Source organism: Alnus glutinosa, chromosome 10 (assembly GCF_958979055.1).
Source record: "Alnus glutinosa chromosome 10, dhAlnGlut1.1, whole genome shotgun sequence".
NCBI lineage: Eukaryota > Viridiplantae > Streptophyta > Magnoliopsida > Fagales > Betulaceae > Alnus > Alnus glutinosa.
The window spans coordinates 10,045,203-10,064,505 of record NC_084895.1 but is presented as its reverse complement, the minus strand read 5'-3'; the positions used below and the strand labels follow the sequence as shown (position 1 = coordinate 10,064,505).

Sequence of the window (19,303 nt, the reverse complement as noted above, 5' to 3'; positions counted from 1 at the left end):
TCTCTATATGCATATAATACATGCAGTGGGAGTCAACGGAAAGATAATCAGGTGAAAGACAACCAAGAAATCACTTCATTTTCACAAATCCCCACTTTAAATTTTTCTTTCATTTCTCTGTCTCTTGTGTTCCCAATTCTGAGGCTTCTTGATGCGTATGCCTCCATAGATTCTTCCTTTCCTAGCATTGCTAACGTGGGTTTGGAAGGTGAAGATTCAGTCTCCACTCTCTACTCTATCTTGCTCTTTAATTGTGGTGCATAACGAAAAGCTTATGATTTAAGTAAACACTGTTTCTGTTTCCATTTGAAATCTGCAAAAATCTGTAATCTGTAAATATAATTTTCAAGAAACATAGAGCATCATATAACGTCCAATTGTTTGTATTAGTGATTATTCTTTTTCTCATATCCTGATTCAATATGATGTTAGTTACGTACTTTTTTCTTTTTTCATTCATCCCAAATGAAAATGTAAACAAAGGCCTCACAAAATTTTCTTCAGAATTTCTGTACTGCATTCACAAATGTGTGTTTTTGCTTTTCCAATTCAGGGATGTTGATAAGAATTGGGGTGATTCTGTTAATTGGGCTTGTGGCATGGGCATATCAAGCCACCCGCCCTCCACCTCCCAGCATTTGTGGCTCCCCTGGTCGCCCACCTGTAACAGCACCTAGAATAAAGCTCAGGGATGGAAGGCATCAGGCCTACAAGGACCATGGAGTGTCTAAAGAAGCTGCTAACTATAACATTATCTTTATTCACGGCTTCGGCTCTTGTAGACATGATCCAGTGATTACAACAAACCTCCCTCAAGCACTGAATTCATCATATATATTTGGGTTCCTAGGCTTTGTTTTGTCATGCTAAAAGTTGCACTGATTGACTTGATAGTGGGAATAATTTTCAGGAAATTGTTGAAGAACTAGGACTCTACATTGTGTCGTTTGACAGACCGGGTTATGGAGAAAGTGATCCAGATCCAAAACGATCGGCGAAAAGTTTGGCTTTAGATGTAGAAGAGCTTGCTGATCAATTCGGACTTGGATCCAAATTTTATGTAATCGGGTTTTCAATGGGCGGTCAGGTGGTTTGGGGCTGCCTCAAGTATATTCCTCATAGGTAACTAGAAAAACATCCTTTTCAATGGAATTTGAATAGAGGTATAGTGAATGGAATTTTCAACATCAAGTATGTTGAAAAGATACATTTCTAATATCGTGCTCGATCTGTCATCTAAGTAGGCATTGATAATAAATATGGGATTTTTAGTACGAGAAGGGAGCTCTTTCTGCATTAGCTGATCATTATGTTGTTTGAAAAATTTAAGAAACATTATTGTTTTTCTTTAAATTTCATTTTAGTATGTTGGCTAATTCTGTCTCTCTTAATGGCGATAGGTTAGCAGGAGCAACATTAATAGCTCCGGTTGTCAACTACTGGTGGAAAGGATTTCCTGCCAACTTGTCTTCAGACGCCTACTACAAACAACAACCTCAAGACCAGTGGAGCCTACGTGTTGCTCACTTTGTATCATGGCTAACCTTCTGGTGGAACACTCAGAAGTGGTTTCCTGCAGCCAGTGTTGTAGCCAATAAGCCTGAAAATATCTTCTCTCGCCAAGATTATGAAATAGTTTCCAAGCTTGCTGGGAGAGAGATGCACGTGCACCACCAGGTACTTCATTTTCTTTACTTATACTCTGCTAAAAGGGGTCTCTATGAGTATCAGATCAACATGCATAACCAGAATTTCGTTTCCCCCCAGCAGGCACAGGTGAAGCAGCAAGGAGAGTTTGAGTCCATCCATCGTGACTTGATGGTTGGATTTGGGAGTTGGAAATTCACTCCGCTGGATTTTCAGAACCCTTTTCCAAATAATGAAGGTTCAGTTCATCTATGGCAAGGCGATGAAGATAAGCTTGTGCCAATTATGCTGCAACGCTATATAGCCAGAAAACTTTCATGGATTCAATACCATGAGTTACCAGGTGCTGGACACTTGTTTCCACTCGCTGTTGGGATGAGCGAAGCTATTAGAAAGGCACTTTTACTTGGGCAGAAGTAGCCTTTTTTTTGTGTTCCTTATCATTCTCTTTTTTCACCCCTGTAGTGTTTCCTTTTTGGTGAATGTATGTCGCTAGCTCTTATATCAATTTTCTTTAATATTTATATTTTTGTACATATTCAATGAAAACTCTTTACTTACGACAGTTTGTGGCAGCATTCTCTTTTTACTCAAATTCCGTTGTTCATTTCTGGCATTCTTCAGCTGATATTCTAAATTGATCGAATCAACCTAGCTACGTACCTGGTAAAAAGAACAAGGAAAGTTGAAAGAATAAATCTGAATTTTTGATGCATGCAAGGAAGATGAAAATAAATTATATTAGAGTTATAGGTAGACAAAATCCATTTGCAAAGTCTTTAACTTCTGTTTTTGAGAGATGCAGGACTTGTGGTGTAAGTCTATGCATGGGTTCGTTATTCAGCCTTAATTGGATAACTAAACTCAATTAAACTTCAGTTGTGGGATTTTTGTTTCTCTGGTCTTATTTACAGATTTTTGCCTGTCTATCATCAAACGAACCCTTGTATGATGCATTCTTTATAGGCCTAAAATAACTCTATGAATTTAAATGCAAATTAAACCTACATTTAACTCTACATCTTTATCGACCCATATGGATTATTCCTTTCTTCTTCTATTAATCTTTTATTGAATGGGAAGTCGTTGAAAACAATTTGTGCAACTACGAACTCCTTTTAAATAAGAGTTGGAAAGTACGCTTTAGCCTCTTGAACTATCATCACATTTGCGCTTATACCTTCAAACTTTAAAAAGTGATATCGAGATCTCTTACACTACCACCGTGTATCTAATTAAACACTTAATTAATATTTATAGTCAAAATAAGCCATACATGACTTGTTTTGCATTTCTCTCTCCAAAATACCTTAAAAAAATAAATATTTTGCACAAAATTTATTAAAATAAAAACTACAAAAAACCATGGGGTGCCCGAACCACCTCTCATTTTGTGGCGGTGGTTAGGCTCCCATCTTTTTCATTTTGAGGATGCCCAGCATCACCCCTTTTTTTTATTTTGGGGGGCTAGTGTTTTGGCTTTTAGGGATCCAACCCCTAGGTCTTGTTTATTTTATATTATATTTTTAAATTCAATTTTCTTTATTTTTTATATCATGTTTATTTATTTATTTTAATTTTTGTTTGTTTATTGTTTTAATAATTTTAAGGACATTTAGGTAAAAAGAATTAAAAAGTAGTCACATGCAAAGCAAATGATTACTTTTCCATTTATTTTAACTCCAATTTCAATCAAAGTGTTTAATTTAATAAATGGTAGTAATAAATTTTTTAAAATTTGTAGTAGTAAGTGCAAATGTTATAATAACTGGGGGTTAAAAGTGTATTGTCAAAGTGAAAGACTAATTTAGCGGAAAAATAGGTTTATGTACCTTCAACTATGATTGTTCAAGCACTTTCTTGATTCAAAACAAAAAACCCCAACATACAAAATTTCAAGATTCTTCTAAAGAATGCAAAATATTTTCCATTTTTTAGTAGACTAGGCTACTTATGCCCTTTCCATGAGCCTAATCCATTCTATTTTGGGCCTCACAGTAGAAGCCCAATGATTATTGGCCCCTTTTTTAATTTGTTAATGGGACTTTATCTATTGGACGGTTCGAGACTTGATGGGACTTTATCTTTTTGAGAACCAAAGAAGCAATATCCTTTTTGTCAAGGCATTATCCATTTCTTCCACTTCCACAATGATATTTTCCAGGTCCCCTCAATTCATGAATCGCTTAAAACAAAGTGTGAATCAATCGCCTGAGACCGGCCGGCTGCAGGCAAAAAGTTCAAAACTTGAGATAGGCTCCCCTGTTATTGTTATTGAGGCTCCCAAAATGATAAAGACCACCACATTATCTGTTCCATATATGCCTGTGCAATTGAATAAGTGATGGGAAGCAAAGCTTCGGCTTTCTTTCTTGTCGATCCATTTGCATCTCTCTGTATTCAGTCGAAATTCTAATGGGGAATTTTCTATTCTATTCTCTCTCTCTATGTTTTTTTTTTGTGTATGTATGAATTATAATGAGAGTCTGAGGGCCAGTTAAGGATCAGGAGGATGTGGGTGGGTTCAGCAGAAACGATAAAACGACACACAACATTGGGTTATCAACTCTCACAAGTTCAAAAGAGTAATGCTACATGTCTCCTTTGTGTCCTCCAAAACTGATGTGACTCTTAAAATTACCATTGAGTTTATGATATATCACTATTAGATTTTGATCAAATGGTAATTTTAAGAGTCACATCAATTTTGAGAGGACACAATGGGACATGGGGTGACATGTAAACTTTTGAAACAGGGAATCTCCTTAAATTATAAGGTACCAGTCAATTTTCAGACTTTTTATTTATTTATTTTATCCAAAAAGATAAAAATGAGAAATCAATTATAGCTATTTTAGTTGGGCATGACTATAATAATAATACATATTTGTAAAGCTGTACAATAAAGGCCTAGACGATAAGAATTACAAGTGTTCTTTCAAGTTCGACTGAATTATAACTTGACTCAACCTCGTCGACCATCAAGATATTAGTGAAACCCAAGACAACTGATACAAATAATTGGATGTGGATGCCTCTAAAGTTTATGGTCACCATAGAAATTTTCATCTCTTTTCTTCTACTCAATTAATTAAATCCAACATGAAATTTAATTTTTTAAAAAAATCTAGTTGATGGTTTAGAAAATTTATTTTATAGTTTAAATTAAATTTGGTTGCCTCTCTCTTTTTTTTTTTTTTGTTTTAAAAAAAAATCATTACAAATGAACTATAAATCTATAAATAATAAACTAAATCTTTTGTTTTATCTAGTAACGAATCCAAACCCACCATTGATGACCTTTAAAAAACAAGAGTTTGTGAAACTGAAATACTTCTTAGTTCTTTCTTTCCCTTCAGCTTTATTATTGGTATTCTTTGTTTTTCTTTTTCAGTTAATATTCCCCTTCCTTTTGAATGTTTACACGTTCATGCTGACTTGGCCGCATCACACGCTTTCTATTCGCCCTACTCCTTTACACTGCACAACTGATGGTCCCTTTGGTATTTGACATAATTCAATTGTTATTTGGTGCGTGAATTTTGAAGTTTAACTTTAAATAAAAATATAATTTGTTTAAAAAAAATTAAATTATATATGATTTGTTTTTTAAAAAGTTAAATAAAATATGATTTGTTTTTTAAAAAAGCAAAAGCAAAATCAAAATCATATTTGTTTTTGAAAATTCTTTTGTCAAACGCACCATGAAGTAGTAAAGTGATGGTGCAGAGCCGTGGCTCTACAATTTTTCTTTCTTAATTTTTTCATATAAATTCTTTTTATTTTATATTATATCAATCACTTTTTTTAAACATTAAAAAAAAATTCCCCTCATAATTGAAGGGACAGAGTTATCAAACGGGCGTGGACTAGTCTCATAGCTGAGTGGAGGTATTCTAAAAGAACTCAAATTACTTATAGTTGGTTTTGTGATTCTCCTTCAACTCAAACATTGAAAAGTTTCAAAGTCATATTGAGATAAGTGTTACAAGAATTGAAGATATAAGAGTTACAAAAGTTACAAATAGATATATTAAATTTATTGTTGGTAATATAAAAATATAAGAAACTTGTAATATTCAGACTCGCTCTTTCTCTATAAATCGAGTCTTGTATACAATTGAATGAATCAAGCAAAAATTTAACCAAAAAAAGGGTTTGACGTGTGGATGTAAGTCATAGCCTTTCTAAATTAGGTGATTTTACAAGTCAAAAAGAAAAATGTTAAATTATTGGCTAAGTGAATATGAAAACAAAAACATTTATTTATTTATTTTTCTGAGCATGCTTTGGATTTCTGCTCTGAAATGTTAATTAATCTGTACATCACACAAAAATAATGTTAGTCATAATAGAAGGTTTTTATTTTTATTTATTTTTAAGTGAGTCATATAACAGAAGTTAAAATGTGAAAGAAAATCAAAATCGTTTACAAAATTTAGGTGCCCAATGATTCACTTTTAAATTCTTTTAATTTTTCTTCGTTTGAGCTTCAAAAACAAAAAAATATTAGTTCTAAAATTTACCTCCCAAACTATTTTGTTACTTGATTAGCCGATTCAAATACTTAATAACTTTCCAGTTGTTTTGTTTTTTCTGATCAATGAACAAAAGACACAATCCTAGCATATGAACTATCTTACAAAGCTTCGTATAGATATCCCTATTTCATCAAGCGAGTGACACCCGATTTTTTATTGAAGCAGAATGCTTATGTTTAGAAACTCTCAGAAACAACAATTTAAGTAGGGAAGTAAAATCATTGAAAAATAATGACATGTCATCGTACCAATCCTTTGCTTTCTAGACCTCAAAAATTCAGTCTAAAGAAAAATGTTCCTGGGCCCTAAACTAATGGAGCCGAAGGTATTAGGAAAACATTTTTTTTTTTTTAAGAAAAAAAAAAAAAAGAAAAAAAAAAAGAAAAGAAAGAAGAATGCATTGTAGCAACTATTTAAAAAGCAAATTAAAGTAAAAATACTCCTGCACCAAAAGCAAAGAGTAATAAAAAAAATATAGAAAAAAAATTAAAAATAAAAGAAAAAAAGAAAAAGAAAAAGAAAGTTTGAAATATCTACAAGTAATTGCATCTTATTCTAATACAAGTTCATGCATTAATTTCTTAGTTTTCTACTTTCAAACTTGTCGGTGGTCCCGACAACAATGGTCGTACCACACTTATCCTTGGGTTTGGCATGATATACAAAGGTCTTCAAATTGGCAACATCAAGGCATTAATTTCTTAGCATTATCTTTTCTAATCATTTATATATACAATATCCCATGGTCAGGGATGGAGCATGAAATTTTTTTGGGCAGGGGCAATGGCCAAAAAAAAAAAAATTTAGTAGGGCAAGTAAACTAACTTTTAATTTTTTTTATCTTATATTTTTAATTTTTTTTAGAATTATTTTTTTCCCATCTTATAAATTTTTTTTTTTTAGGAAATGGAGGGGGGCTGGTAGGGGTCCCCCCTCCTCCCTCCGTCCCTACCCATGGTGACGCAAAACAATAACTATCAAAATATAACATGGGTAAAACACTTGCAGATATCAATGAAAACAGTATAAAAAGAGTTCTATCTTTTTTATCAGTAAATTTTAGTAGGATAAGAGTTTTCTCTGATAATCAGATAAAGTAAAGTAAAAATTTTCTCATTATGAATCGATACAATAGGATGAGAGTTTCTCCTCATTAATCAATAGTTTAAGAGTTCTTTGGATTACCAATGAATACGGTTTAAGGGAGTTTCTCAACGGGATCCATATGGTATGTAGTGTATCCTCTTTTTTCAAGTCAAGTCTGGCGTCTCAACACAATCAACACTCAACTTTGATGATAATTTTTCTAAACAACATAATTTCTTAGCCTTCTACCCTGAAACTTCTTGGTGGTTCTTGACAGAAACTTCTTGGTCGTCCCATCAATTACTTGTCGTTGATTAATTTTGTTGTTCTCCTTCTCCTAATGCGTTGATTAGTCAAAAGAAAAATGATAAATTATTGGTGAAGGGAATATGGAAACAAAAACTTTTTTCTTTTCTGAGCATGACAAGTGATAACAAATATTCACAAGAGTCTCACGAAGAAGTTGACGCATGTCTTGGATTTCTGCTCTGAAATTTCCTAAAGATGATGTTGCCAATTTGACCATGCCAAAACTCCAAACATCAAGCAACTTGGGTTTTTATCGAAATTGTCAGTTAGTTGCTCAAGTTGCTACCAAAGTCTTCCAAACTCTATATATGTTAAGCCAAATTATGAAGTAGATATTTTGATTTGCTTCTCAACCGTCTTAGTGATTAAGGGAATATATTGCAATGAGTATTATTTCCATTTGCCTATATCCTGCGCTATGAAAGATGTTTGGTTTTTTTTTTTTTTTTTTTTTTAATGTCTTAAAATATAATTGTAAAAAAAAATTAAATAAAAAAAATTATAGAGAAATTCATTAAATTCAAATAATTGTTGATTTCTGTCATATAATAACAGTTGGGTTGATGGAATTAAACAACAAGAAGAAATATTCATAAAATGCTACTTGTCACAGATTTAGCCACACCAAATTTATTTTATATGTTAAATTTTTAGTTTTTTTCAACTTACATTTTATTAGCCATTCTTAGTGAAATTTTTTTCAGACCTACTAAAGGCATATATATAGTCATCCAAGTATGAACACTACAAAAATATGGATTTTTTGTGACCACTTTTTAGTGGCCTTTCAAGATGGCTGAAAGGTCACTAAACATTAGTGGTTTGCCATCTTTGACCTTTCTAGAAGGTCAGTAATCAATAGGTCAATAAATAGGAGTTAGTGGCATGTCTCAATGTAACATGCAAGTAATTTGTGACATGTCGTTTATAAATTAGTGGTGTGTCAGAACGACACGCCACTATATATGTAGTGGCATGTCAGAACAGCATGCCATTATATATATAGTGTCACTTTTCGACAATGCTGATTATCCTGAAAGATAGTTGTTTCACTGATTTTAAATTCAGCATTTTAATGCCGCATTTCAAGGAAAAAAAAATTGATGCTGTAGAACCAAAAAACTAGAGCAGAACTCACTTATGGGATGTATCATTCATGTAGAAAATTGGGGGAGATGTGTCCAGGCAAACAGCATGAAACTGGTTACTATCAGCACAGGTCAATTGTGCAAAAGATGCAAAATCACGATTTTTTATGGCTCCTTCCATTTGTAGTATGCGTTTTGGTACTATTTCCTGTTGCATTCCAAAAAAGGAAAAGAACAAATACCAAAAGTCAAATACAATTTTAGAGAATTAAACCTAAAAGACCTGCCCTCCAGCAGGGGAAAGTACGTGAAAATTCAAATTTTAAAACGGAAAAAAAATTCTCCAAAAAAGACCATGCAAGTTTCAATATTTATGATTATATAAAATAATGTACAGTAATATAGAAAGTTGACTCCTAAATTGATCTCTCTTGGTTTTCTCTCCATACAAAATACCAAAACAAGCCCATATCTTATTTTCAAGTAACTGAAGGTAACAAAGTAATTTTAGCCACTGTTTTTTGCTCTCTTTACTCTCTCCTAAACTTTCTCCCCTCTTCTCCCTCTTCTCTCCCCCTTTTCTTTTCTCTTTTCAAGTAATCAAATCTTATCTCTCAACCATCTAATCCACAAACAACAAAAAAAGAGAGCCATCTATCACATGCAGAGCCTTGGTGGATGCCTAGTTTCATGAAAGACAACGAACATCTTTTATAAGAGAGAAAAAGATGAATAAAATGTACCTTTGCTCTATGTTTTAAAAGCTAACTAGTTTCAACTGTTTCACGCATTCCAGTGGTGCTACTCGTTTCCTTCTGCCTTGAACTTACCTAAAATAAAAAAAAAAAAATCAAGATTGAAATAACGAAAACAATGGGGCATAGTAGGAGCAATATAACAGCAGATACTCATCAAAAAATAATAATAATAATGATTAAAATAATAACAGTAATACAGCAGCAGCAGTAGTAGTAGTAACAGTAGTATAATAACAATAATTTAGCATGCACATTAGGCTATACAAATAACTTTCATGATACTTGACAAATTATAATTATCTCTTGTAGAAACAAGACAAACAAGTAGGAAAGATAAGGATTTCATAGACATAAATTCTACATTTGACATTGATCAGAGAAACTCATTTGAGACGGTAAGTTCCTATTAAGAAATTAAAATAATGTTCATGGAGCACAACTGATCAGAAGGGTGAAGCTTAATCGTATCTAAAGTCTACAGTTTTGAACACATATACAGGATTTCACCATAAACAAGCAACTTAGAGATGAAATTAGCAAGCCAAAACAATGGGAAAGAACTTTTAGAAGCAAAGCAGTACAGCGTATATTAAAAGGAAAAAAGGGCTACTGCCAACAACTCCATTTTTCTTACTGTTTCTTTTTCTATTGGGCTTCTCCTTCTAATACTTCAGTGTGCATGGGTTGCCCCTTCTTTGGCACTTCATAAAATTTTATTATTATACATGCATGCTTGCTAGCATACATACATATGAGCGTGCGTGTGTATGTCTACTGCTCAAATTCACCAGAAAACTCATTCACACAGCAGAAGGTAAAATGGAAGAGAGACATACCACAGCAATAATAATAACAAGATCATCCCAGTGCTTCTCATCTGCAAATTGAACTGCAAGACTGTCTTTTCCATCCTTATCCTTAACATATCAAGATTAAAAGAAAATTTTAAAAAATAAAATAAAACTTCAGAACCAAATGCATAAAAAAAAATGCAATGCTTTATTGAAAGAAAGAACCTACGATGAACACGAGGATAAACTTACTTTTCCCATGATCCACTTGACAAATCCACCATACAGGCTGCGACAAGCACTGCCTGAACCTTGCCTGTATTAATTCAGAAAAGAAGGAAAAAAGAAAAGCCATTGCCAATGACACAATCATCCTTGGATGGCTATATAAAGTACTAGACATTCGATCCAAGCAACTAGAACCCTTGAAATTCAATATAAATCAACAAAGAAAGAGATACCTTGCAATAGCAGAAAGCTTGCTTTGATCTTCTTTCACATTCATTAATATTAGCTTTGCGATGGTAAAAACTGCAAATAAAAACAATAATTACATATAGCTCAGCAATATGTTCTCTAATATATAATTACTAATCATGAAAGAAACATGTTAATTTTAAAGCTGAATTATCCGGGAATTGGTTTCTCAAGGCAGATAAAAAAAAATGCACATATTCGTAATACAAATATGTACTCTATTGTTTAGTTGGTATTAATATTATACACAATAAGTGGCCATATATACTACATCTAGTAAATACAAAGAAAGGCAGTATGATGGTAGTTCTATTAACAGATGCATACAAACAATTACAGTGGGTAAGTAATTAGATAAAGTAATGGTCACCAGGAGGCCGTTGAAATAATCTTCCGACCTTTTAGGTCCCCCATTATAATTAAGCTAAAAACAAAGAAAAAGTTGAGCCCAGTTGTAAAAGAACAAAATAGCAAAAGCTATATACTAAATTGTTTTTGTTCTTAGGACATGCAAGACCAACTTATATATATGTGTGTATGAACAAGAAGAAGTTGCTTTTTGGTCAAATGTAGGGCTGTAATTGAGTTGAATATTGAATGTTCAAGCTCAGTTTGTTTAAGTTTTTTTAAACACATGCCGAACTTGAGCTCGAACTTATCATGGAGCTAGAAAATCTATTCAAACTTTATTTATTTATTTTTTGAACGAACTCAAATTTGTCCACAAGCTACTTAATTAACTTATTCATTGCATATATAAAATAAATGTCGTGATTGTTTATTGTTAATTAATTATTGTTAAAATTCTATTATTTGAGTTAATTATTTTTTAATAAGTAAGCGAGAAATCATTAAAACATAAGGCGCTCCATGTATACTAGAGAAGCCACCTAACTAGTATTTGACAAAAAGAAAAAAAAAATATATATATGATAACTAATCATCGCATGACAAACATAAGCAGCTGTCCAAAGATAAAAAGTATTGAAAAATAAAGATCGACTTAATTAGATAAATTAACTCGAATCTTAAACAATTGAATCTCGACTCTATATATTTGTCTTACGGTATGTATATACATTCATCACACACACACACAAATATATACATACACACAAACCCACTCATATACACACACATCCACATATATTTATGTCAAAATTCATAATTACAATAATTCAAACTATATCTGTTACATTACAAAGAGAATTCATTTTCATCTTTTTAAATACTTAAGATGTTTTCATTACAAAGTTAAAAAATAATAAAAATTGAGTTATACGAGTTCATACAAGTTTGGCTCGTTTAATAAACGAGCCTGAAAATTTGTCCAAGTTTTGTTCGATTTAATAAATGAACTGATTCGCAAAAAGCTTTAATTGTTTCATTTACAACCCTAGTCAAATGATAGGATTTTACCAGCAAAGTTCTAAATTGGATCTCATTCAATAAATACCAACTTATGTGCAATATCAGGGAGCCGGTAATATTTATCAATTCCACTGTAAACATAGGTTGGCCCATTTGGAATCAAATGCAGGAGAATTACCATAAGTTCTAAATTGTTCTTGCTCTTAATTAGGACATGCAAGACCAATTAATATGTGTATGAACAGAGAGTTGCTTTTCGGTCAAATGAAAGGATTTTATCAACAAAGTTCAAAATTGGAGCTCATTCAGAAAATACCAACTTATGTACGTGCAGTATCAGAGGACCAGTAATATTTATCAATTCCACTCTAAACATACGTTCGCCCGTTTGAAATCAACTGCAGGAGAATTACCATAAGTTGATGAACAGTGTATAATTTGGCAGTCTGAAAATTTTGAGAAACAACAATGCCAAAACACAATTGGCAGGAACATGCATTCACCTATAGGTTAATTTATTAGTCGATAGTTCATCAGTTTCTGTAAGATTTTGTGATTCTTTTTTCGACCGACTGCCGTCCAACGGCCGACACCGTCTGGCTCTTTCAGATCAGACTACCGTAGGCCACCGATCTCGACCCGCAACCCAGCAGACCGTCGACCCCAGACGAACGGCGCCCACGACCCATCTCCATCTCTTCCGACCGACACCGTCCAGGCAAGACTCTCTCTCGGACCGGCAACCTCAGATCTGGTTTTCACCCAAAAATCCTTCTCGCCATCTCCATCTTCCCCCGCCCAACACCTGCCACAAACAGCGCTGACCACTGTCGCTCACGACCACGCCGACCAACCCGAGCAGGCCGCCGTTCCCGAATCTCTCTATGGTCAGTCTCTCTCGTCGGAGCTCTCTCTCTCTCCATAGTCGGATCTCTCTCTCTCTCTCTCTCGTTTCTCTCTCTCTCTCTCTCGTTGCTTTCTGGGTCTGTGTTATTTTGGGTTCTGAGGTTTGGGGGTTTTTGTTACTTTGTTACTCACAGAGAGATTGTACAAAAGTGTTTGTTGTAAATCTTATGTTAATTTTGCTATGGCCTTGGTTTTTGTGTTAGTTTTTGGCATTGGAGATGGAGGTTTAGAGTGGTGAAAAATGCAGATAAGGTGTTTAGTTAAATGCAGCTATAACGTGGGTTTTGGTATAGATGGGTTTGATGATGTTCAGAAATTGTTGCCAATGTTGCCAATTGTATTGATGCAAATGCCGAATATATTTATTGCTGCAAGTAAATTGAGAAATCAGTGGCATCAACTTCAGTGTTTTTGCTAATATCGAATGCGTGAAAATAAAATGTTTGCTTAACAAACCGCTACCGAGTAATCTCTATGCAATGTTGCATTAGCAGAATGCACAAATACTTCAAAATTCATTGGAAGTTCTTTTCAATTGCTCTTAAAAACCCAGTTACAAATCTGGTTAACGGTTACTATTAATTCATGGGCTATTTACCAAAACTCTCTTAATTTGCTAAAATCCGCTGGAAAAATCTTGAGTTGATTTTTCCCTATATACCAACGTTTTGGTTCTTCAAAGAAACCTCTTCCAAGTTCCAACTGCAGTAAAACATAACAAGATATCCAGAAATCCAGCAGGAAGATGATTCACAAATTACATATCATATGAAGAACTTTGCTGTTTTTTCCGCAGATTTGAAAAAAAAAAAAAAAAAAAAATGGGAAAGAAAAGAAAGAAAGAGTTGAATAACAAGGTTTTTTATTGGCAAGAGCACAAAACCAAGAAGCTAGAATGATGTAAATCACCCTGCCAACCGCTAATGCTACCTGTTTCAAGGTCCTTTTTCTTTTTCTTTCTAAAAGGCTTATGCAAAAGCAGCAATCAAAGTGCAAATAAATACATGGTACCAAAAATCTCTCTAACAGAACAACCCAATAATCCATTTTCTTCTTGGAAGAAATTTCAAGTCATACATATTAAGCTTTAACATCGTCATACAAATGAAACACCATAATTTCTCCAGCTTCATCGTCATACAAATAACAAGAGTGAACAGTGTTTAAACTACAATAATTTCACAATACTTAGCTGCTTACAAAATTTAGCATCACCTACAACAATCTTAATAGAGAAATTTTTCCAAGTATAGAATCCAAAGTTGATGTTGCGCGCCGGTGTACAAATCCAAATGCATTTGGTTTTCATTGGCTTGGTAACTCATCTGCATTTTTCACAGGAAATCTTAGACCATGACCAAGTTGACCAAGTTGAAATTATAATGGTTATCTACAAAAGGGAAAAAAATATCATATGATAATTTACCTTTTCTCCAAAACCCCAAAATACTTACGACAAGTATATTAAATCTCCTTCAATAGGACATGATGATTGTGAATTTCAGAAAGTCTAAAACAAATATTTCATATGATTAACATATATGAAAATAAAATTATTCGTTAACATGTACGAATCAAATACACATGTATGAACCCATTTTTTTTTTTCAAACCTATAAATACCTGTGTAACTACACTATTTTGGATTCCAATTGCTTGCTCATGCTGAACATCATTTACAAAAGGCAACAGATCTTCACTTGTGTCCAGTTCATCTACTAGTGATCTTTGGCATGTCTTCAATAAATAAAATATTGAAACATGTTAGATATAATTTAACACATACAATGACTTTCAAATCTATAAATACCTGTTTTTTTTTTTTTTTTTTTTCCTTTTCTGTATGGGATTTGTGTCACTATGTCTCTTGTTTCCTCCTTTTGACTTTTTCATCACTGCTTTTTCAACTTCAGACACCTTTCTTTTTGATGCTCGCTTCCCTTTAATCCGAGCAACAAGAGGACTACACACCTCCATCGCCATACAATCAATGGCTCCATTACCAGTCATAGATGTACTTGGAACAGATTTTGCACTTGGGAGTGGATGGGAAGGTGGACACTGTTCACAGCTTTGACCACTTAATTTCTTAATTAGCATATCAACATAATTATTCACTTCCGTGCAATGGTCCACGTCTGGTGCTGCGATTGCGGCTAACTTCAACATATGTTTGCTCAATTCAGCATATCGATCTGCAGTAGGGTTTACCACTCAAGGGATCATAACTACTTTTGATTAACTTATATGGCCGCTTCAAATCCTTCCTCCATTGGTTTAGAAAATATTTTTCTGGCAACAATTCCACATCTTCAACTGTAGTCAATACAGATATGACATGTCTACACAAAATTCCTCTTGATTCAAACAAACAACAACTGCAGTTCACTTCACATGAAGGGTCATTATAGTGAACAATAAAGCATACTTTTTTCATATAGGCATCATTAATTTCTACCTGTTCCATCACTTGATAGGTATTAATTCCACCTTCATTTTTCAAAAGAGAACATCTACAATGTAGAACCTCTGTAATCTCCTTCTGAACTTCTTTGGATTTTGCATGTGTGTAAACTTTTTGAAACTACTTCTCAAGGGGGAACCTACTTACACATGAAACCGTGGAATTAAAAGAATTGAAATCAGCAACATTTTCATTCTCAACCTTCTTACGCAAAGCATTATCGTATTAATCTACAAATTCCTTCAATGAGGTGGATGAGTACACATAACCATCAAAAAATGCATTCATACTCTCACTCCGTTGTGTGGTAATCATGCCAGCCAAAAATACACCCTTCAAATATGCCGGTACCCAGAAAGTCCGTTCATTGTATAAACCACACAACCATGCATTATCCTCTAGATTATAACACTCAAGTATACTCTGCCACTCTGCTTCAAACTCGTCACATGTCTACGAATTATACACACAATTTCGTATGGCACTCTTGATTGCATTGTACTGTGAATGTGATCCAAATTTTTCTGGAAGTTTTTTCAGTATGTGCCATAAACAAAATCTATGTCGAACATTCGGGAAAACCTTATTAATTGCGCTTTTCATAGCCCTATCTTGATCTGTAATAATTGCCCTTGGCGCTCGGCCCTTCATGCATTTCAGCCATGCCTCAAACAACCAAACAAATGTTGATGTATCGTCACTTGAAATTAATGCCGCCCCTAAAAGAATTGATTGACCATGGTGATTGACTCCCACAAAAGGGGCAAATGGCATTTCGTATTTGTTAGTCAAGTATGTTGTGTCAAAAGTAACCACATCCCCGAAATCGTCATATGATGCCCTGCTTCGTGCGTTAGCCCAAAACACATTTTTTAACCTACACTCATCATCCACATCTATATCATAATAAAAATCATCATTCACTTTCCGCATTCTGTCGAAGTAGCCACGAAGTGCTGTAGCACCTCCTGTGCCAAGGCGAAGACGTCTTGACTTCGCAATATAATTGCTACAATCTTTCTCTCCAAATGAAAGATTCTCATATCCTCCCGCTTCAACAGCTAGTGAGTTATAGATCTTATTCATACGAATTCCAGCTCTATCATCTATCTCAAGCTTTCTCTTCGTACAAGGATCCAAGTTCTTGTGGCATCTAAAATATCTCCTTTGCCTGGGCTTAAATCATGATTATGACCACTGTTCACATTTGTCACATACCACTTTGTACCCACTAACTTTGCATTTAACGTAGCCTTACATCCCGTTCTAATTGTTTTGCTAGGCTTGCAAAAGCTATTACTTGAGCTGGATTGCCTGCTGCCTTGACGAGCACATGCTAGAGTTATGTAATGTACATCTCCATTTTCATCCTTTTTTTTCTTCTTCTGTATCACACCAAAACCCTTTTGCTTTGCGTAATTTCTATAATATTCATGAAGTTCCTCCATGGAGTCAAATAGCATCCCATCCTTAGGCTCCTTAACATTTGTATCTTCATCTATGAGCTTGAGCTTGGGACGACAATTGTCAACACTATCTGCCAATTGTTCATCAGCTACAGTTTCATTTTCACTTATATCTATATCAAAACAAATAAAACATAGTGTAAAGAAAAGAACCCAACTATGAATAAAAACATTTACTAAAAGATATGTTACAAATATTAAAAGTAAGAATGAAATACTCAACATACCATTTTGAGGGTCCATTTCGATGGGCACAACATCATCAAGCTGCTCATGTGTCAACGAACAATTTATTTTCGCATTGTGAAATCAAGGCCGGTTGTGAGAAATCCATCTAAAAGTTATTCCACAAAAAAAAAAAAAAAAAAAAAAAAAAAAAAAAACAAAACAAAAAGTTTAATTAAACAATTAAACAATAGTAAAAGTTTAATTAAACAAAACAAAAAGTTTAATTAAACAATTAAACAATAGCAAAAATTTTGATCAGAATGTGAACCCCACTAAATCAAAAGGCAAAAATTACACTTCCCAAACACCCATTCTCAACAGTGACGAAATGGAGCAAAACAAAGCATGCATATTCGTTTTAAACATTTTGTCGAACTCCTGATGAGCATCTTCATGAACCAAAAAAAGAAAACAAAAAAAACAACCAAAAATTATCACAACAACAAGAATATGTGAATGGCCGTTGAGAGAGAAAAAAAAAAAAAAAAGCACAAAAAATCTACACTGGCAGGCCATGGAGAGAGAGAGAGAGAGAGACCATACAGCGAAAATACCGTGGTCGGCTCGGCTTCATTTCTGATCGGTGTTGGGCAGTGCTCCGATGGGTGGTGGGCGCTCCCTCGTCGGAGATCCGTGGTATGGTGTTAGTGGGCGGCGAATCCTTTAGCTGCTGGGTCCGAGAGAGAGAAAGAGAGAGAGTTGGCAGAGGGGCGGCGGTCGGTCGGAGTGGCGCTGGTGGTTTGATCGATGGGGGAGGGTATGGTTTGATCGGTCGGTCGGAGTGACCCAAATGATTACTTTTCCATTTATTTTAACTCCAATTTCAATCAAAGTGTTTAATTTAATAAATGGTAGTAATAAATTTTTTAAAATTTGTAGTAGTAAGTGCAAATGTTATAATAACTAGGGGTTAAAAGTGTATTGTCAAAGTGAAAGACTAATTTAGCGGAAAAATAAGTTTATGTACCTTCAACTATGATTGTTCAAGCACTTTCTTGATTCAAAACAAAAAATCCCAACATACAAAATTTCATGATTCTTCTAAAGAATGCAAAATATTTTCCATTTTTTAGTAGACTAGGCTACTTATGCCCTTTCCACGGGCCTAATCCATTCTATTTTGGGCCTCACAGTAGAAGCCCAATGATTATTGGCCCCTTTTTTAATTTGTTAATGGGACTTTATTTTTGAGAACCAAAGAAGCAATATATTTTTTGTCAAGGCATTATCCATTTCTTTCACTTCCACAACGATATTTTCCAGGTCCCCTCAATTCATGAATCGCTTAAAACAAAGTGTGAATCAATCGCCTGAGACCGGCCGGCTGCAGGCAAAAAGTTCAAAACTTGAGATAGGCTCCCCTGTTATTGTTATTGAGGCTCCCAAAATGATAAAGACCACCACATTATCTGTTCCATATATGCCTGTGCAATTGAATAAGTGATGGGAAGCAAAGCTTCAGCTTTCTTTCTTGTCGATCCATTTGCATCTCTCTGTATTCAGTCGAAATTCTAATGGGGAATTTTCTATTCTATTCTCTCTCTCTATGTTTTTTTTGTGTATGTATGAATTATGATTAGAGTCTGAGGGCCAGTTAAGGATAAGGAGGATGTGGGTGGGTTCAGCAGAAACGATAAAACGACACACAACATTGGGTTATCAACTCTCACAAGTTCAAAAGAGTAATGCTACATGTCTTCTTTGTGTCCTCCAAAACTGATGTGGCTCTTAAAATTACCATTGAGTTTATGATATATTACTATTAAATTTTGATCAAATGGTAATTTTAAGACTCACATCAATTTTGAGGGGATACAATGTGACATAGGGTGACATGTAACATTACTTTTGAAAGAGAGAATCTCCTTAAATTATAAGGTACCACTCAATTTTCAGACTTTTTATTTATTTATTTATTTTATCCAAAAAGATAAAAATGAGAAATCAATTATAGCTATTTTAGTTGGGCATGGCTATAATAATAATACATATTTGTAAAGCTGTACAATAAAGGCCTAGACGTTAAGAATTACAAGTGTTCTTTCAAGTTCGACTGAATTATAACTTGACTCAACCTCGTCGACCATCAAGATATTAGTGAAACCCAAGACAACTGATACAAATAATTGGATGTGGATGCCTCTAAAGTTTATGGTCACCATAGAAATTTT

The 19,303-nt window shown here is 34.0% G+C and overlaps 2 protein-coding genes and 1 long non-coding RNA gene across 3 annotated transcripts; 1 reads left to right on the top strand and 2 right to left on the bottom strand.

Annotated features, from left to right (window-relative positions):
• The first annotated feature begins 543 nt into the window (after window positions 1–543).
• On the top strand, window positions 544–2,106 carry LOC133880500 (uncharacterized). Its single transcript, XM_062319452.1, has 3 exons — window positions 544–816; window positions 911–1,122; window positions 1,401–2,106. Exons 1-3 carry the CDS (start codon window positions 556–558, stop codon window positions 2,065–2,067), a joined length of 1,140 nt encoding a protein of 379 aa, XP_062175436.1. The 5' UTR covers window positions 544–555; the 3' UTR covers window positions 2,068–2,106.
• A 6,486-nt stretch (window positions 2,107–8,592) lies between these two features.
• Window positions 8,593–10,727, bottom strand: LOC133879639 (uncharacterized). The gene is made up of 6 exons (XR_009902131.1): window positions 10,682–10,727; window positions 10,473–10,536; window positions 10,266–10,346; window positions 9,415–9,501; window positions 8,722–8,879; window positions 8,593–8,616 (listed from the first exon to the last, which is right to left on the bottom strand). It is a non-coding gene; the product is annotated as an uncharacterized LOC133879639 (long non-coding RNA).
• Window positions 10,728–12,683: 1,956 nt separating this feature from the next.
• LOC133879014 (protein FAR-RED IMPAIRED RESPONSE 1-like) lies at window positions 12,684–17,147 on the bottom strand. Its single transcript, XM_062317565.1, has 8 exons — window positions 17,132–17,147; window positions 16,657–17,017; window positions 16,021–16,609; window positions 15,729–15,891; window positions 14,871–15,169; window positions 14,598–14,711; window positions 13,636–13,676; window positions 12,684–12,873 (listed from the first exon to the last, which is right to left on the bottom strand). Exons 1-8 carry the CDS (start codon window positions 17,145–17,147, stop codon window positions 12,684–12,686), a joined length of 1,773 nt encoding a protein of 590 aa, XP_062173549.1.
• Window positions 17,148–19,303: the final 2,156 nt, after the last annotated feature.

What these genes read in the sequence shown, in the direction of transcription:
- LOC133880500 (XM_062319452.1), top strand. Translation starts at nt 556, where the DNA reads ATGTTGATAAGAATTGGGGTGATTCTGTTAATTGGGCTTGTGGCATGG. An exon ending in TTACAACAAACCTCCCTCAA is followed by an intron (nt 817 to 910) that starts GCACTGAATTCA and finishes AATAATTTTCAG; the next exon opens with GAAATTGTTGAAGAACTAGG. An exon ending in CTCAAGTATATTCCTCATAG is followed by an intron (nt 1,123 to 1,400) that starts GTAACTAGAAAA and finishes TAATGGCGATAG; the next exon opens with GTTAGCAGGAGCAACATTAA.
- LOC133879014 (XM_062317565.1), bottom strand. An exon ending in TACCACACAACGGAGTGAGA is followed by an intron (nt 15,170 to 15,728) that starts GTATGAATGCAT and finishes ACCCTACTGCAG; the next exon opens with ATCGATATGCTGAATTGAGC. An exon ending in TTTGAAGAACCAAAACGTTG is followed by an intron (nt 12,874 to 13,635) that starts GTATATAGGGAA and finishes TGTTTGTGGCAG; the next exon opens with GTGTTGGGCGGGGGAAGATG.